This window comes from Dermacentor variabilis, unplaced genomic scaffold (genome assembly GCF_050947875.1).
Source record: "Dermacentor variabilis isolate Ectoservices unplaced genomic scaffold, ASM5094787v1 scaffold_16, whole genome shotgun sequence".
NCBI classification, from domain to species: Eukaryota; Metazoa; Arthropoda; class Arachnida; order Ixodida; family Ixodidae; genus Dermacentor; species Dermacentor variabilis.
The window spans coordinates 563,890-584,165 of NW_027460324.1; the positions used below are offsets into that span (position 1 = coordinate 563,890).

General features: G+C 47.2%; 1 protein-coding gene across 4 annotated transcripts in view; it reads right to left on the reverse strand.

Moving 5' to 3' along the window:
* Positions 1 to 20,276, reverse strand: part of LOC142568052 (BTB/POZ domain-containing protein KCTD3-like) — a 176,375-nt gene that overhangs the window by 29,460 nt on the left and 126,639 nt on the right. For 3 of the 4 annotated variants that reach the window (XM_075678135.1, XM_075678134.1, XM_075678137.1), the window contains one exon: positions 10,783 to 10,894. In XM_075678135.1, coding sequence (XP_075534250.1) covers positions 10,783 to 10,894 — 112 coding nt within the window. The remainder of the gene's footprint in view (positions 1 to 10,782; positions 10,895 to 20,276) is intronic. The other variant, XM_075678136.1, reaches the window with a different exon arrangement.

Consider the following 20,276-nt stretch of genomic DNA (forward strand, 5'->3'; position numbering starts at 1 on the left):
GTTCGAATTATCGGAATGCCGAATTAACAAATTAACAGGAAAAACAACATTAAAATCAAGTTGGACAAGCATACCTTTATTTACTGAAGTATCTTGCAATGGTCATCTGCTTTTTCGAGCAGATTCCGGCTGACATCATAATTTTTCTTTACTCTTCCAAGTGGCCTGCAAACTGTTTGAAGTGCTCAGGCAAACGTCCTCCAATATCAAAAGTGCCTCCGTGACTTCTTGCTAGGTGCGATGAGGTTGCGGCTGCACCTCCTTGCATGACTCTTCGTCTGAATCATGGTCTTCCTGGGCGCCCGTGACATCATTAATAATTTCTTTATCGGTCAGGAGACCAGTCATGTCGACACAGTCATCAATCGCGATGTAGTCCTGAAGGGTCACATCTGTGGGAAGGACAGCATCGAAGGTCAGGCAGTCATTATCGGTGGACTCGGCTGACACCTCGTTGGCTACTGCCGCATGCCAGGGCCTCACAAAACCACTGTGCCGAAAACAGTTGGCGATGACTTGTGGAGGTGTATTTTTCCCCACGTGGGCGATGATGTGCACTGCGCCAAGTAAGTCCACTTCATACAACTTTCCAACTTCTGAGCATAAGATCATTCACTGTAGCAGGTGCTTTTGGTACTTCGACTTCATGTAGTGAATGACAGCCTGGTCCATCGGCTGAAGGGCACATGTAATGTTGGCTGGCAAAAAAACTACCTTGATGCTCTTCAGTTCGACTGTACAGTTATGTGCACTGCAGTTGTCAACAACCATAATTATCTTGCGGTCCTTAGACGTGAAGTGCTGGTCTAACTGCTGCAGCCAGCCTCGAAAAATGTCCGAGGTCATCCAAGCCTTCCTGTTCGCTCTGTACCCGACAGGAAGGCTTTTGATGTTTTTAAAACAATGTGGCTTATGCACCTTCCCGTTGACAAGTGGCAAGCGCTCTGTGCCATTCACACTGGCGGCAAGAAGCATAGTTATCCTTTGCTTGCACTTCTTGCCACCAATGCACGGGTCCCCTTTGAAAGTCACCGTCTTGTCAGGCAGAGCTCTGAAAAACAGAGCACTTTTGTCTGCATTGAACACGTCACTTGGTTCATATGCGGCGATGTGCTCAAGCAGCACCACATTTTCCCACTGGGTGGTCACGCTTTCGTCAACGCTGCCTTTTCGCCGCACACACTTCTCAAGACGAGTTCGTGTCTCTCCCGAAACCTCGCGAACCACCGTTCTGAACCTCTGAACGAATCAATGTTCATCATTGCAGCGTACTTCTCACCTTGTGCCAAGATGAGAGGTCCGCTCAAAGGCAGATGCGCGTTGCGACAGTCAGTAACCCACTGGAGCAAAGCTTCTTCGAGCTGGGGATGAGCTGGGGTTCCCAACAGCTTTCTTGATGCATGAAACTTCTCGCTTTCGAAGGCTTGAAGAATCTGTTGTTCATTTTTTATGTATGTTCCCAACGTGCTCGGCTTCACGTTGTACTTGGTCCATAAGGTGCTGTCGCGATTCGCCGTTCTTCAAAGCCTGCAAAATTTCTACCTTAGTCGCCAAGTTCTTGGCTTCATAGTTCTGCCGCTTTGCTGGCATTGCCATCACTGTAGAGCACGATGGTGGCGGCATACAAACCATGGTCACAACGAAAAAAGACAACTCCGCAAGAAGAGATGATGCCGACTCGACAACACAAGGAAAAATGGCGTCGAAGGCGCTGTGGAGTGAAGAAGACACCGACGTTCGGTGACACTGCAATCGATGGATGGATGGATGGATGGATGGCGGCTATACCCTTTGTAACGGGCGGCGGCTGGCGCCACCTAGCCTTTTGCTCCCCTTCCTATTTTATTATTATTCTTCTTTTTCCCCTTTCTTTATATCCTCTTTTCCTTAACCTAGTTTTCACTCCCCTCCTCCCCCCAAAATAACTATCTAACACAGTAGAGGAAACATTATCTCCCCGATTTATAGTATTATCTATCCCTTGACTTCCTCCACCAATCCTCTAGCCTCCCCTTCGTTACTGCCACTCTTTTCACGTCTATTTGCCCTCATTCCCCGGGAAAACCTAATGCCCCTTCCATATCTGCCACTGTTCCCTCTGCCAGGGTTGGGCGAAGGTCTGTGCATCTCAGCACTATATGCTCAGTGGTCTCCATTTCGGTTCCGCATGCTGTGCAACGAAGGTCCACGTCTTCAAATTTAGCCCTGTATGTTTTCGTTCTCAAAACCCCTGTCCTAGCTTCGAATAATAGTGAGCTGCCCCGCGAGTTATCAAATAAGAGCTCTCTCTTAATCTCCTGTTTTTGTGACCTATACATTGATAGCGCTGGCTTTCCGAGCATTCTTTCTTCCCACATTTTTCTTTCCGTCTCCTTCACCTCCTTTCCCACACTAGAACCACGTTGGACCCCCTCCCTCGGCTGTAGGTATCTATTCCTCAGCTTCCTAGTTCTGAGTGTCCACTTTGTGTTCAAACTTTTCATGTACAGATATTTGTATACTTTTCCTGCCCACCTTTTTTCCTCCAGTGCTGGGAGTCTCTGTTCAAATTTTAGTTTACTTATTGCCTCTCTACCTTCGAAAGACGTCCATCCCATGTCCCCCTGCACTCCCTCATTAGGGGTGTTCCCATGTGCTCCTAAGGCCAACCTGCCTACACTTCTCTGTCTCGTTTCCATGCATGCCTGAACTTCCGATTTCATGCACAGTACTGAATTTCCGAATGTGAGGCCAGGTACCATAACCCCTTTCCATACGCCCCTAACCACCTCGTACCTATTATAGTTCCAAAGTGCCTTATGTTTCATTACAGCTGAGTTCCTTTTCGCTTTTTCAATCATAATTTTTTCCTGTTCTTCCAAGTACTTTTTGCCCTCGTTTAGCCATATGCCCAAATACTTGTATTTTTCAACATGATCAATCTTAGTGCTTTGTATTTCCAATGGTTCCCCCCTTTCTTCATTGTATACTATTATCCCAGACTTCTCTCTACTGAATTGCAGTCCCAATTTTTCTCCCTCCTCTCCACATATGTTCATTAGTTCCTGTAGCTCTACTCGGGTGTCAGCAAGCAGTACAATATCATCTGCATACATCAGTCCGGCTAGTACTTGAGCTACCTTCTGCCCTTCCAGCATATAGCTTATGTCGGTTCCTATTGTGCTCTGTTCTAGTCTCTTTTCCATTTGGCTCATGTAAATCATAAAAAGCAGAGGCGACAATGGACAGCCCTGCCTGAGACCTCTTCTTATTTAGCTGGCTTTGTAGTTTCCCCCTCCCATGTTATCTCTACCTCATTATCTGTATAAACTTGTTGTAGGAACTCAATCATCTTTCTATCTAGACCATATTCCCTCAACTGGCTCCATAACTTTTCTGGGTTTACATTATCATAGGCTCCTCTAATGTCTAAAAAAGCTATCCATAGCGGTTTCTGCCTGGCTGTCGCTATCTCTATGCACTGTGTTATAACAAATAAATTATCATCTAGCCGTCTGTTCCTTCTAAATCCATTCTGCAGTTCTCCCAAGATCTCTTCACGTTCTGCCCATTCCTCCATTCTCTTTTTCACCATCTGCATTGCTACTCTGTATATGACTGATGTGACAGCTATTGGCCTGTAGGATTTAATGTTGTCCTTGCTTCCCTTACCTTTGTACACTAATATCATTCTGCTTGATTTCCAGTCCTGTGGAACATCTCCCCCTACTACTATTTGTTCAATAAGTTGTCGTAATATTAATTTACTTTTCTGGCCTAATATGCTTATCAATTTCATAGGTATGCCATCAGGTCCTGTCGCTGTTCCCACGGGGACCTTGTGTTCAATTCTGTCCCATTCCTTACTTGTCATCCTTCTGTACTCTTCCTCTAATTCTGTCCCGCTGTTGTCATTGTTCTCCATTTCGCTACCCACTGGCTCTGCAAATGTTGCCTCTATTGTTAACCTAATATATTCCTGAGCTTCCTCTCCCTCTACATTTGTTCCTTCTGGTGTGGTCAGTGAGTGCTGAACCACCTCTGTCTTCTTACTCTGTTGCCTTATGTGTTCCCAAAATTTCTTAGAGGCATTTCAGTCTTTTTTTCGTATCTCTAACATCCACTGTACCCCAACTTTTGCTATCTTGGCTTGAGTTAATGCCAATGCTTCTCTTTTCATTGCAAGGTAATCCTCCCATTTTGTCTCCACCTCTTCTGGTGTGGCTCCCCTTTTCTTCGCTGCTCTGTGTTTTCTGCACGCTTCTTTGCGTTGCTCTATGGCCTCCTTAACTTCTCGGTCCCACCAGCTTTTCGGTTTATATTTTCCCTGTTTACTTCCTAGTTTCCTAATCTGTCCCTTCTCTAGCTCTCGTTTAAAAATACCTATTAACTCGTCGTATGTCCATGCCCTTTGTGGTTGCTTGGATACCATGCTTTCAATGTTTTTCGCCACTTCTTGTAGCTGCCTGTCATTCAATTTGCTCATACCTTTCCTTTCTTTAGTTTCTACCAGTGGTACTGTCCTTCCAAAACTGATTTTGATTCGTTTGTGATCACTCCCCAGGCTTTTTGTACCTTCCTCATCAATTTCCATCCATCCCATCCGTTCATACAGCTTGTGGGACATTAGGCAGTAGTCGATTGTCGAGTGGGTATTATTTCTTTCCCATGTTATTTTCCCGTCGCATTTAATTTCATTATTAACTATCACCAAATCATGAGCCTCACAAAAATCTACTAACATCTGCCCAGTTGCATCTGTCGCCCCGTCAAAGTATTCCAAATGTGCATTCATGTTCCCTAGGATGATTATCTCCCGTTTCATAGCTAACTCCCTGATGTCCTTGGCCATACATTTGAAATGTTTTGCATTCTCCTCTTTCGACTCATTCCCCGTTTTCAGATACACTACTCCCAGGATTGTCTCAACATTCCCTACGGTGCCCTTGAGCCACATGTGCTCACTTCAGCTCTTCCTTACCCTTTCCCAGTCCTGTCCCTTCACCAGCGCCCCAAGGCCTCCTCCTCTGCGTTCTTTCCTTTTTCTATTGCACCCAACCCAGGTGTATCCCGCAACGAATGGTGGCTCTTCCTCATCTCTTAAATGGGTTTCGGCAACTCCATATACCTGAAAGTTTTCCGTTTGTAACTGTTCTTCTATTTCGTCCCACTTAATGCGATTTCTTCCCCCCTGCATGTTGATGAACCCCACATTTACTGCCTTCTTCTTCCTCTTCCTCCTCCGTGCTCCTGTCCTGCCCCCCCTCCCCTGTCCTTTGTCTTTTACGTTTTGGCTTGCAGGGTCGCCCTGCGTGCCTGCAAAAAAGCCTGAGCCCTACGACCCACCCTCGTTCCTACCTGCCATCCCGCTGGTGTAGTGTAGTGAATGCCATCCGGGCCGAAAGGGGGGAAGTTTTTCCCCCCAATCATTCTGTTCACCTCCACCACATCACACCTGAGGGCTCGCCCCAACTCCCTAATCACTACATTTGCCGCCACTACCTGTTCTTCAATGTTCTTCAATCGCCCCCCTAATTGATGACGATGGCGATGCTTTTCAGGTTTTGGTTTCACTCCAGTGGTGCCTGCGCTGCTTTACCACACTTTCGTGTAGCAGCAGCCCTCGGCATTTGTCTGAATTAAGCAGTGCGGGGCCGAATTCTGAGGAATTAACGAAGGTTTGGTCCCTCAGACTAAACTGCACTTTGGCCGGGACCAATAGAGCCGTCCGAATTGTCCGAATTTTCGAATTAACACGTGTCAAATTAACGAGCTTTTACTGTATCCAACAAGTACGAATTTTATTGGAGTCCAAAAAATCCATTGGGTACTGTATTCTAACTGACATTAAGAGAAAAAAATGAAGCTGGGCAGGTCATGTCTGCGCGGGTTAGATAACCAATAGACCATTAGGGTTACAGAATGGGTGGCAAGAGAAGGGAAGCGCAGTTGAAGATGGCAGAAGACTAGGTGGGGTGATGAAATTAGGAAATTCGCGGGTGCTAGTTGGAATCGGTTCGTGCAGGACAGGGGTAATTGGAGATCGCAGGGAGAGGCCTTCGTTCTGCAGTGGACATAAAATAGGCTGCTGCTGCTGCTGCTGATGACCATGATGACGATTTATATTCTGTTACCTCTGAGAGAGTAATGCCGTTCGCACCGTAATGAAAGAGGAGTGGGTCCTCCTTATGAGTTATTTGCATAAAAACGTTCTCTTCTTTTCAAAATTAATACAGTAAAACCTCATTAATTCGAATTTCACGGGACCGAAAAAAAAATGTGTGAATTAATCGAATGTCGAATTATTGAGAGTGTCAAGAAAACAATAAGTAAATGCATACAAGTACGTCTAACATGCTTTTATTTACTGAATGAATCGGCAAACCCTGTTTCTATTTTGCACAAACGCAATGTGAAAGCTGCAATTCACATCTCATGACTGATTAGTGCTTGCAGCAGCGAAGTCCTTGCAAATTCCTCACAGCGTGGCCATGGCACGCGTCCTCATCTGAGACGTTTTTCACTACCGTGCACACATCCTGGTTATTTTTTCACCAGTGTAGCCACCCATCGCGATGTAGACGGTGCTCTTTATCCTCGACAGCTTCGCACTGAGTAAAAACGAAAATACTGTTTGCCGCAACCGTTGTGAACGAAACCGCGGCCACTGTCGATGCAATCATGCTCGGTAACCTTGCAGTTCTGAAGGCATGCGCGGCCAATGTGCGCACCGAGTCAAAGCAAAACTACTGTTTGCTGTAACCGCCGTGGACTAAACTTCGGCAGCTATCGACGCGATCGTGTATGGCAACTGCGCGGCCGTGAAGGCATGCAGCCAATGTGGTTCTAACCACAGCGGTAAATGCAAGAAATAATTTAAAGGCTCAAATAGGCACGATGTGCTCTGGTGTTGCTGTCATTCACATACAATTTACACCGATGACTATGCTGATGCGGACTCTGCTGCTTTGTTTCGGTGGACGCTAACAGCGGTTTTGGTCTATTGCGTCGCATACTTGTGGCACTCCACACTTGCCCGAGCTCTGAGAGTTGTCCAAATTAACCGATGTGCGGCCAAATACATCCGAATTTACGAGTTTCATTGCATTAAATAATACATACGCCTGCCGTGACCACAGGACGAGTATGAATTACCTAAGTTTTCGAATTAATGAGGGTCAAATTAACGAGGTTTTACTGTAGTCATTTGCTACTTCTCACCCAATGATATGCTTTTTGGAAGTTCTCATTTAACCTGACTTGATCCTCAATTGAACTAACTGTTTCATAAACCACGCAGCTGTCCGCATATAGTTTAGCATTAACATTAATGTCAGTAATGATGTAATTTATAAAAATCAGAAACAACAGAGGCGCAAGCATGGACCCCTGGGGAACACCAGAATCAGTGCCATCTCAATTTGAGGATGAGCCGTTTAATGAAACGTACTGATAGCAGTTCGAAAGGTAAGCTCTAATCGATGCTATCAGTTTGTGATTTGTTATTCCAAACTTAATTTATCAAACTTAATAATCGTCAAATGCCTTACTAAAATCCATGCAATCCTTTATTTATTGCGGCTGCGAAATCGTGCGTAATTCCAATTAATTGTGTGTTAGTTGAGTAACCTGATCTAAAGCCGTGTTGAGTGTTTGTTGCATTTTGTGTTGTTCAAGAAAATCAACTATATGTTTATAAATTATGTGTTCAAAAATTTTACAAAAATACATGTTAAAGAAACGGGTTGATAGTTTGTGACATTTGATTTGTCACCGAATTTGTGCAATGGTTTGATTCTGGCAGTCCTCCAGTTGTCAGGCAATACACCATCTTTCAGAGATTTATTAAACAATAAAAACAAATACCTGGCACACCATTCTGCAAACATTCTTAAAAAGGCGTTGGGGATATCATCCAGGCTGGGATTGTTTAACATCTAGTTCTAGCAAAAGGTTGAAAATGCCGTGCTCAGAAATTTTCACAACTGGCATACATGGTAAAGACACATTAAACATTGGAAAATAATTATTACCTGTTGTAAAACAGATTTGAAATGGCCACTGAAAGCTGTACAAACAGCAGAGTCATCACCAAGAAAGTGACCATTAAATGAAAACAAAATGTTTGGGCGTGAACTCGGCTTAATAGACCTCCAGAATTTTTGGGGGGATGTCTTAATGAAAGAAGGAAGTGATACACTGTAGTATGTTGCCTTATCATTCTGTTTCAATTGCATTGCTATGCTACACGTGGCTTGTCATGGCCCTGTCACAGCCGATTTGTTGCTCGTGCACCGGGAGCATGCTTGCGTGTACTCGTCGTCATCTTTTATGATCGGATCACTGTGGCGCATAGTTGCGCGCCACGTACCCTTGGCGGTGAGCTTGAAGTGCTTCTCCGTGAAGCATTCCCATTGCTGTGGTCTTTAAACGTTTTTTTGCTGACTGATCCACTATGCACACGTCTGTCGCTTCCTTTTGCTTCCACAATGGACGTAACTGCAGTCAGTGGCCAACGGCACCGCGTGTTAGAATGTCTGTTACAAGCGAGGTTATTGACCAAAATTTACGGACAACTTGTCCTTTAGAATCAATTGTCTTCTATATCCGGTGTCTCTTACAAAAGAGGTCCAATTAACGGGAGAGATAGGGTGGCTAACCATGTGTGCAAATAATGTCCATTATACCCGATTGTCTGTTATATTTGTGCCTCTTATAATCAGGTTCAACTGTACATTGGTTTGGTGGCGATAGCTGTGAATGCGGCATGCAACGACCCAGGCAAAGAATTGCTGGTACCAGAATAAGAAATTGTGCATGCCATCATTTTCACGTGAGACGGGTGGCTATATACATGTTCTCGATCGGGTGTGCGGCTCGTGGCATTCCTTGTTCACATTGGATTTAGTGGCCAGAAGACTTATACGATCGCAGTCTGCAGCAGGAATGGCGGCGCGTTTCGGTTATCGCCTATCAAGAGCATATTCTAGGCATCCAATGGCACCACGCATTGTGAAACGAATAGGCGAAGATGCTTATCGCAATAGGATTGGCAGTGATAGCTGTGAATGCTGCATGTGATGACCCTGGAGAAGATTTGCTGGTACAGAAATGAAATTGAGTGCACGTCGGCATTTTCACGTCAGATGTGTGGGTGAGTATTGCAGTGAGGCTGCAGCGCCAGGCAGCTATACACTGTTCTCCATAGCACGCACCTTGTACATTTTCTTGTTTACATGGGATCTAGTGGCCGAGAAATGTATCACACAATCGCAGTTTGTATGGTACGTTTTAGCACCAACTGAACACTGGTGCTGAAAAATCATGTTTTCCGACAATGTACAAACCGGAAAAAAATGAGCGTAGCTCTATTGGATCATGTTTTGTGTTCTCCTTTGCGAACGTTGGCGCCGGGAAAAGGTACGTAACAGAAACGTATCAACGAGGTTCTAGTGTATGTGTACGCATGGTAGTGAAGCCGCGGTAGAAGCCCATACGTCCTGCAATGGTGGCTTGTGACGGCACGGCAGCACCATCTACATTTCACAGGGCCAACTTCTTGGTGGAAAAAAAATTGTTTGTTGTTCTAGGCTTGTTGCGCTAAGTCGTCTACTGCACCAGCTCACATCACATCACAAATACAGAGCACACAACAGTACAAATGAAGCATATGTGAAAAAATGTTTGCCACAAGATTGTGTCACAATCTAACCTAAATACACCCATCTGTATTTATAGCCCTCCTTCTATAACAGCACTGTCCGCATCACACCGGTGAGCCTTGAGAGTTTTGAATGAATTCAGAGCAATGGGTTCACCCATGTTTTGAACTAAGTACCATAAGTCCTTAGCACTAGCACACATTTGTTATTTTGGCATTAACCGAAACCAACATTATTTTGACATAATTCCCAAAAAGCACAGTTCAATCTTCACTAACACAGCACGCGCGCCACTTATATAGTTTGTCTGGTACTGAAAACATCGCTAAAACATGATATTTAGTGAAAAGGCAGTCAAAAAATAGAAGTTACTTACCTAATCTTATAAGGTTAGTACTATACAAAACACCATTACCTTTTAAGGCTACGCAAAAGACAGTTCTGACGCCATTACACTGTTAAATATGGTAATAGGCTCTCGGCATATCTCAGCACGCATCGCCACGAGCAAACTTAAGAAATCCTGCACAGTTTCGTACTCATAATTATTCGTGGTAAAAAGCAAACAGCCTGTGACTTCACATTTTCCTATTTTAATGACACTGTCGGTTCTTTTTAAAACGTTTTCATTGGTCACGTATTGGATGCATAATTTTCATCAACTAGTCTTTTGCCCCACGAGATGTAGTCGCGCTTCAATTGGACGACCATAATTGATTTCGCTACTCATTGGTTTGGAAGCGCATTTCAGCCTCGCCTTTGCAACCATATGAATTGACCTGGCACGACACACACTGGCGTTCTTGCATTTCGCCTCCATCGAAATGCAGCCGCCGTAGCTGGGATTGAACCCGTGACCTTGGGCTTAGCAGCGCAATGCCGAAACTGCTACAGCACTATGGTCGGTGGAAACTAACCTTAAAAAATGCTGTGTCACTAGAATTTCATTGGGTCTGAGGGGATAACGCAAAATTCATAATGCTTTGGTTTCCATGAGCACTTTCCCTTTTCAGGCATCCAAAGCTGGATGTGTTCCTCACATGTTCTTATTACATGCCACACATAGGTTCCACAAACATCATGGAATGCAGTGAAGACCACACATCAGCTTCATGCGTTCCTGACTGTTACATGTGCCCACCTTTTGCCCGAGGAGGCGAAGCGCACGTACAGCTGGTCGGTCTCGGGAACCACCTTCTGGATGAACACCTGCTCGTCATCCTGCTCCCCATAGGGCCCTGGCGGGGAGAACGCTACACAGGTCATATGACGAAAGGGCGGGCAGGACAAAGTACGAGACATGAGATTTTTATTTTGCATTTTGCTCTTTTCATCATGCTGCCTGTGAGTGCAACTTACTTAGACCAAGATGACTCACTAAGCTATTTTGTCTCAACGCATGTCCTGATTATGTAAAAAAAGCATTAATATTAGCTGTTAAAATAGCAAAACTGCCAGAAAGAAAAAAGAAATAGCTGTCTACAATGCTGGCCAAATTTGCATAATGCTTTCACTCGTTGGTCATGTTGATGGGTGACAACTTCTTGGATTCTTAACTGACTCAATACCTGTCTAGACTTTGAATGCATGAGATCATTCGGTTAGATTATACATATGTGGTACAGAAGTTTGCAATTACAATGAAACCAAAAGTTCGGTGTAATTTAAGGACACCTACCTCAACACTTTTTGCACTTACACAGTAACATTTTCTTTTACACACTATCATCGCTACCTGACGCAAATGACACTACTTTTTGCTGCACAGAACTGTGCGGAACATAGCATCAGTTTACGTACGAAATGTGATTACCTCCAAGCTACTTGTTGCTGATGTGGCAGAGGCTTTACAGGGAACACTGAATTAACATTAAACTGATATAAATCTAGCTTTTACTTCTTATTTCAACAAAGGGCAGTCAGTATCACCATCAGGAAAGCTAAAATTAGGGGTTTGAATATTTCTCAGCTGTTAACACAGCTTGAATATTGTTATGTGATTAAGTGATCGTTCACCTGCATTATAAGTTAGGTTAAGCAAAAATACTAGGCTTCTTGTCGGCTGCGCAATTCATACATCTTGTACCGTCTCTCCTAGTAGGTCAAGATACAAGGTCAGGTGGCAAAATTAATTAGATGTTTCTGCAAGTTTGGTCCATGTGTTAATTATGATATTTAAAACCTAGAACACTCTGAACGTAATTATAATGTATGTGTTTCTACACAGCGAGAAATGATTTAAAACATTTATGAATGAAGGATAGTTGATCCAACTTGAAATATTATGCTGACAAGTCTACTGGTCCGAGTGTTTTATGGCACAGGAGAATGATGCATCATTAACAGTTGAACATGTTACTAGGGATGTGCAGATACCGAATGTAGATTTTGAATCAAATAATGAATCAAATCACAAAAATAAGCTGCTGAATACTGAATCGAATATAAACATTACAAAATTTTTTGTTAAACTTAATGCCAACAAATTGAGGACAAGAAAATATGGTGCTGTACATGCTTATGAGTCTTGCAGCATTAAGTAGCAAGAATGTGGCAAGCCAACAGTAACTTAGGTACATAGAAATCAAGATGTAAAGTACAGTCGACTCTTAATAAAGGGAACACCAAGTTATTATGCCAGAAGTGATTACAGCTCAGTTCTAGTATACAGTGCAGTCCACTTATAACGATACCACATATAACGATATATAGGTTATAACGATGGGTCGACATGAGAGTGTCATCTTATGCATTAGGTCTATGGGGAAAAAACCATTTATAACGATAGGTTATTCACCGCATATCGGATATAAAGATAAAAATTTTGCCGTCTGAACAGCGTTTTCCGTGCCAAATAATCGTAACATTTGTGTTGCTTAGTTCCCTGAAATGAATGATGTCGAGACGAGGCGATGTTTACCTCCGTAACTTTGTATCTGCCGCCATTACCGCGCAGCGCGTCCTGCCCCGCCCGCGCACCGGAGCTGCATAGGCGCAGCGCGCCACAATATGGTGCTAGCTGCTTCATGCGTGTCGGCCACAGTCACTCCGAAAGAAAGAGAAAGAAAAAAAAAAACGACAAGCAAAGTGGCGCGGTGACGCCCGTCCCACGTCTCTCTCTCTTGCGATAGCAGGCTGACGCCACCAAAGCAGTGTGCAACCAACGGTTCAACCCAGTTCGAAGATGGCGCCGACAAAGCGCAAAGCTGTATCGCTTGACACAAAGATGGATATTTTGCAGGACTCTCGATGCGGCTTCAAGGTGAGCGCCCTTGTGAAAAAGTATAAGCTCACCCAGTTGACGATATCAACCATCTTGAAAACCGGGAGCACTGCAATTGTGAAGGCAGGAGCTATCAGCGGCCATGCCGATCACCGGAAAAGGGTTAGAGACCCTTTGCACGCCAATGTTGAAGAGGCGCTTTACCAGTGGTTCATCACCAATTGCTTCAAAAAGGCGGGCTTTGTGCATAACGATGAACTTTCTCAACCCACTGAGACCAACACGGTGGAAGCCGCTGACATAACCGAGCTCTGGGAGCCCGTTCCTACTGGTGACACAGGTGGTGCGTTGAAGGAGGAGTTTTTGACTGCAGACAGTGCTGTCTCGTTCTGCGATGAGGTCACCGACGCGGCGTTCGCCGAAGATGTGCTGTCTCGACAGACGGCAAAGTTGTGCGACGGTGGCGACGGCAGCAGCGACAGTGACAACGAGATTGACAGTGGCTCCTTGACCCCGACCTCGATGTCCACGCAAAGTGCACTTTCGTCGATCGACTCCTTAATTGATCTTATGCATGCTAAAGGATTGCCGCCAGTGTTCGTGCAGCAGCGGGAATCCATGCACACTGCGGTTGTGAAGCTGAAGCTGCCGCAAAAGCAAGTGCAGATTTCAGACTATTTTGGCACGCCTAACCCTTGACACAGTCATTGGCGCTAGAAATAAAGTTTGTTTTTCACGGCCTACTTTCTACATCATCTATTCTTTAGAGCAAGCCGCGAATTCAAAGCTGCAAAGGTATGTTCCGTGTTTTTAATTCTATAAATTTTTTTTTTTCATAACTGTAGTCCAGATATAGCAATCATCAGTTAAAACAATCACATTTTTCGTCTTTCTCGATATCGTTATAAGTGGACTGCACTGTATGACTATCTGGAAAATTTTTTTATCAATAGAATTTCCATTGAATAGAACCAAATGCTTTTTTGCCTCTGAAAGTAATGAATTAGTGACGTTCTGTTGTACTGAATACCAATGAGGTCTTCAGTTTAATAGTGGGCCTGTGTTTTGTGGCAATCTTTTACTTATTGCTTAGAAAGTTTCGCTTTTAAGTTTTTCTCCAAAATACAGAACGGCTATCCCAACTTGATGGCCGGTGGGTTATTGTAAGGCCAATCTGCGCGACAGACGAAAGGACTGGGCATCACATGACTCGATCATCGCTCCGCGCATAGCCGGCGTCAACACTAATGAGCAAGCACTGTCCTCGCCGTTTCATTGTCAGGTTCAGCGTCATTTGCCCCCAGTGAAATATTCCGAAATCGAGAGGCTCCCGGCAAGTTCACACAATGCTTGCTCCATTTGCACCGAAAGCGAAGTGAAATGCTCGGTTGGGCGGCATCGAGCACGAGGGGCTCTGTGGCGCACGTGCCACTGCATGGGTTCACACCACACATACTGAAGATGAAAAAAATCCAACATCTACTATTCGATTGCCAAATCTAATTATTCAAATGTTCACTATTCAATTCGATTCAATGATATTTCAGTATTTGCACACCTCTCCATGTTCGTTCAGCTAGAAGGTGCTAAGACAGTTATAAAGATGATAGATGAAAAGTGTGGTCAGCTCAGCAATTGGAAGTGTAGATGGATGAGAAGCATGAATCATGTTGTGGGAATGGCACAGAAATGCGGTAGCCCTGTGCGACTCCAAAGCTGTAAATATTAGTGAAATTCCAGTTCGCACTAATACAGTCACTGACCAATATTTGGAAACAGATCGGACATAAAGTCAGAATTGATCAGGTATGTTCACAGAAAAGCTAATGTCAAGGGTAAGATCAATTTAATTGTTCGTTACAAAACCAGATTTACAGTAAATTTTTTTAATAGAATCTTGCCCTCTGCTGTGCTCAAACAAAATATCAACTTGAAATTTCGTGAAATTTTCAACAGTGAAGTGTTTTGCAGTTGTCCGTCATGAAGACCAGTGGGCATTGCATGTCGTCATGAAGTGCACGTATTGTGCATACGACCTCGACACTTCAGCGCAGTCAGTTTGGGCTGTGGTGCTGTCAGTTTAGACTGCTGACGACTGCCGCAGCTTATCACCCACCATGCCCTCTGCTAGGCCTAACCAGCATTTCTTCATCAACAGGACCAAACTTGCAGTTCGGTGCTGTGTCGATGAAGCTCTCTTCGTAGTGGCCACATTGCACTTGAAATCTGAAGAACTGCTTCAACACTTGTGGGGATGCGCGACTCTCGCGCGTCCCCTGATATGTTTTTCCCGCATGGCGCGTCTCCTGTAATCCGGCTTCGCCGCGTGGCCTGCGTGATGCCCACGGCGGTCGATGTGGTTGGGGCGCAGTGCGAGAGATGGCGCGAGTGTTGCGTTGCTAACGCCGCCTCACGGCAGGGTTACTTGGGGGCGCAGGGGAGGACGGGCTGGCTCTTTTCCCGGCGGGTCGGCTAACAGCGAGGACGTCCCGCGCGCCGACCCATGCGGTTCGCCGATTCTAGCATAGTCCCGCAAGGGAAGAGAGACCGTGGCGTCTGAATCCACGTCTCCTAAAAGACAGGCAGGCAACCGCAGAGGTATCATCTATTCTTTTTCGATCGCTGCACAACAGAGCGAATCTAAGTGGTACAGAATGGGATGACGTGAAGGTCAGAGTGCGTGAGTGCTTCAGGTCTTGGGGCAAGCGTCGAGCGCGCAAGGAGCGTGAGGAGATTAAAATCGTCTCCGACGCGATCCTCCTGCTCTCGAGGCCACTGTCCGGCGGTCCTGGAGTTGCTTCGGCGCTGGCCTCACTCCGAAAGGAACTTCGGATTCTCCTGCAGCGACGCTGGGATGGCTTGAGGGCCACAACCCGAGCAGAGCTGTGGGAAATGGAAGCATGGTGCAGCAGAAACGTCCTACGTAAACATCTCTCAAGGAAGAGCACAACTCTCTCTTCCCTAATAGATCCAAGCGATGGTAGCATAGTCGATTCACCAGATGGAGTTCTTGCACTGGCGAGGCAGTTTTACTTGACCTTGTATGCCGAACCAGCTGCCTCTCCAACTGTGTTTCCTTTTGCTTCGCCAGCTGAGCCGCCGTAAGCGTGCGACTCAGCTATAGATGAGGACGAGCTTTTTTCGGCATTGAAGTCTATGAAGCGTAATCGCAGTCCGGGATCCGACGGTCTGACAGTCGAATTTTATGTTAAATTTTGGACACTGTTAGGGAAGCCATTCACATCACTGGTGAACCGGCTACTCAGTGAAGGGACTTTGTCAGCGTCTCAACGAGAGGGGTTAATCACTCTCCTTTGTAAGGACGAGTTGAGGAGCTCCGATCTGAGAGCATGGCGTCCAATCACACTTCTGAACTGCGATTATAAGCTCATAGCAAAGTGCCTGTGTATGCGACTCACGCCAGTGCTCAGCACTGTTTTGGGTCCATACCAGGCATGTTGTGTCCAGGGGCGCTCTACTCAGCTTCACGGTATAGCACTAAGGGACCTTCTCCTGTGGGCAAATACCAGGAAACTTCCAGGTATTCTTTGCTCCTTCGATCAGGAGAAGGCTTTCGATATCATTAGCCATAGGTACCTTTTCCGTGTTTTGGAAGAGGCTGGTTTTAGTGTGGGTTTTAGACAGATGATCCAAGCTTTGTATTCTCGACCAACTTCTGCTGTTCTCATACGAGACCGCCTCTCGGAGGCGTTCATTGTGGGACGTGGTGTGCGACAGGGGGACCCGCTCTCACCTGCCCTCTACGTACTCGCTTTTGAACCGCTTCTGCAGAGGTTGTCTTGTGACAGCAGAATTGGCAGGTTCCTACTTCCACCAGGTTCCCCCCCGGTTGCACTCTTTGCCTATGCAGACGACTTGTCCATTGTCGTCCCGGACGAAGCATCAGCTTGCGGCGTCCTGGAGGTCATGGACAGTTACTGCGGGGCGAGCGGTGCAAGGTTGAATAGGTCGAAAAGTGCAGCAATGTACTTGAACTCCACTCCTTCCAGTCCGCAGCCCATTCATGGTCTCCCCGTGAAAACGCGGCTGCGGATTCTAGGCTTCCAGTTCGAACCAGATGGTCTCTCTCCAGAAAACTGGCGACAGGCTAAGGAGAAGCTTGAAGCCAGGGTTCAGGAATTCAGCGCGTTGTCATGCCCATTGACTGCTCGAGCGACAATCCTTCGCTCACTTCTGTTTTCCTTTCTGACGTATGTGGCGTGTGTGTCTCCTATTCCAACCCGAACCAAGCTTATCTTGGAGAGGGTCTTGTTTCGCTTCCTCTGGAAGGGTACAACTGGTTGTGTAGCTAGGCGGGTGCTCAAGTTGCCCAGGGACAAGGGAGGACTCGGAATTCCCGACCTGGGCATCGTGGCTACTGCACTACACGTCAGGTGGACCCAGGTCGCTCTTAACTCGGATATGCTCCTAACTCGAAGCTTAACTTCCTTCTTTCTTAGCACCCGACTCCGCTGCTTCTCGCAGAGCACATTTTCCCACTGTGTTCCTCGTTCAGGTACCCCGTCCACCATTTATGCGGCGGCTGCCAACTCTTTGGTAAGCCTCCGCAAGGTTCACCCAGGCATCGACGTAGTTTCAGCTCCACTCCAAGAATTAGTGGATATCCTCACCCCAGGACTCCCCCCACATTGCCAAAGGTACGACCTGTCGATTCAAAAGCCAAACTGGAAGCTCATTACGGCCGGTTTCCCCGACGCCAGGCGGCCCACCTTTATGTACCGCCTGGCGCGAGGGTGCCTGCCGTTGAGCTACAGGCCCTTCACAGCCATCCCGGCTCGTGGAGTGTGTCCTTTCTGTGGCGCTCATGAGGACTCAGTTCATATCTTTACGCAGTGTTTGCTTCCTGCAGCTCTTCTGCAAAGAGTTGCTAGTCTATTTAGGCTCCCAGGCATTCCTTATGAGACAGTCCGATTTTTGCACCCTTTGCCCAATCAGGCGATCAACCAGTTCGTGCTTCTCCTCGCCGAGTGCTTTTACCAAGTTTGGCTGGCACGCTGCGATGCAATTTTCGGGGGTCGGGCACCGGGCCTTGACGAAGTGCTTGTGAAAGCACGGAAGGAGGTCTGGTTCCACCTCACCCGGGAGCGGCACCGCTTGGGCGAGAAGAAGTTTCTTGAAGTGTGGGCTCGTCCTGCCATGATTTTTGACGAGTCAGGTGGAAAGCTATCCATTAAGTTATGATGCATGCTCCAAAGGTCGCACGACTCAGCCGTGTGCGCCAGTCAATCTACGGGGTTTTGTTTGGCTCAGTGGAACCCAGAGCTGGAACCGGTGGTGGCGCACCCTCAAGTGGTCGCGCTGCTCCGCGGACGGCTTTGGTGGTCTCCATGGTTGTATGCCTTGACCTCTTTTGCATCAGGGCAGTCCGAGGGTCAGTCAGGCTTGTGCCCTGCAAGACCGACATGGTTGTTTGTGTGTTGAGTGCAGTCCCTCAGTTGGGCTGCACCACAACAGCCCCCTTGTCCGGGAAGGACCGTTGGCCCGAACCAAGTCCCCCCACCCAGTCAGCCCGGGTTGTGGGGGAGCACCGGGGTCAATGTATCGAATGATGTTGGGTTGATGAGTACATGAAAGCTCTGGGACGCGGCGCCTCTGGCTGCCAAGTCCTCTTCCCATCTGACAACGGTGCCGACCCATGCTTCTGCGAGACCGCCTCGTGTGGCCGCCTTCGAACGCGCCACGATTTGTGTGACCATACACGCGAAGGACCAGGCGTTGGGATACAGCATGGGGCGAACATATTCGCTCGCTTCCGGTCGCGGTGAGTCAGACTTCTAGATTTGTCGCGCGCCCATCGGCATGTTTTGTGGATAGCAACTCGGCTAGCAGGCACTGATCTATGAAAGGTGCAATAAATGCCCTTGTGATTGTTTGCACTACTGTGTTGTCGTTCCTTTGTCCCAAGAGTACGGGTGTGAGAGACCCCACATCTGGCTCCCAACATGGGACTCTTGGGGCATCGGACGATAGTTTTAACAGTTTTGCTTCGTTCGAGACCTTTGTTTGAACCGAAGCGTAGGCCTAGCGTGAATTTTGATCGCTAGCGTCGGCGGCGTGCTTTCTTGAGCGAGGTGATGGTGGCTGTAGTGTGTTTGAACATGTCAACATGCTAAGCCTTTTCGCAAGTGTTTTTTTTAATGACATTCGTCAGTACGAGAGCCACGTGGTCTGCATCCTAGGAGAGCGAGGCTGAGCGCCCGCGGAGCAGTGGCAGGCCTGAAGCGAGTGAGTACGGAAGCCTCGTGGGTGGTCCGAATTTCTTATGTAAATAGCTTCTTCTATCTCTTTGACTCGGATGAAGTCGCGGCTCTGGGAGCCGGGTGGCCGCGGGCCACGGGTGCCACTACGGGCTGACTGGTATTGTGGCCTGGCACCGGGCGCTCCGACACCATCTGGGACGGTGGGCGCCGTCAACTCGGATGCTGGGTGCACCGAGCAGAGTAGGACCACCTCACAGAGCTGACGTCTCCTCGCAGCTGCCGGTTTTGCACTCATTTTGGGTGTTGTTTTTGGATGCCGGTTGTTGTCAGGGTAGCGACGCTTTAGGCCTAAGGCTTTACGAAGCTGCCTGTCGCACGTGAAGGGACACAACCTGGTGGACCGTGGCGTTGAGGTGTTGCAAGTTGCTTCCCTCATTCTAGTTAGCCTCGCACGAATTGAAATTACTCGTTCGACTCAAGAAAGCGAGCTTCGTTCACGTGAACTTAGCATCTGAGTAGCTGCCCGATATTTTGCTGGCCGAGTTGAGCATCGTGCCACATGGGCGATGCGCATGCGTAATTCCTCTCCCTTGCACTACTTTAGTGTTTGCCGAGTGTGTTGAATGTACGCAGCGTGATTGGAGCCACCCCTGGCTTGCTGTCACCTGCACATCGTCTGCGCTGCTGCCCCGGACTAGGATCGAGTCACCCCGGGCGATGGTCATGCTGTGGCCAGTTTGGCGCAGCGACTTCGGCGGCCTCCTGCATGCAGCTCACAACCCTCGGCGGCGGACAAAAGAGCCGGCGGTCACCGACAGCTACGGCGGCTCTTCCCAGCAGGGCGCGTCGGCGCGAGCGACGCTTGTTCGTACCGACTACTGCGTCGTCGTCTCCGGAGTCCTGGCCTGGCATCGTGTCGTCGAGTCTGCAAAGCTGCCGCTGTGACCGGCGGACGCCAGCGGTGCACCCAAGGACAATGTCGGCTCGCATGCTATGGACAGCGTGGACATTTCCTCGGCGCGGCCACTGTTTAATGTTCTACCTTGTTCGCGAAGCACCGTTTGATGTTAGACCGTGTCACATGTCTTGCCGGAATATGTAGTGATTTAAGGTTGGGGGGATGTGGGGATGCGCGACTCTCGCGCGTCCCCTGATATGTTTTTCCCACATGGCGCGTCTCCTGTAATCCGG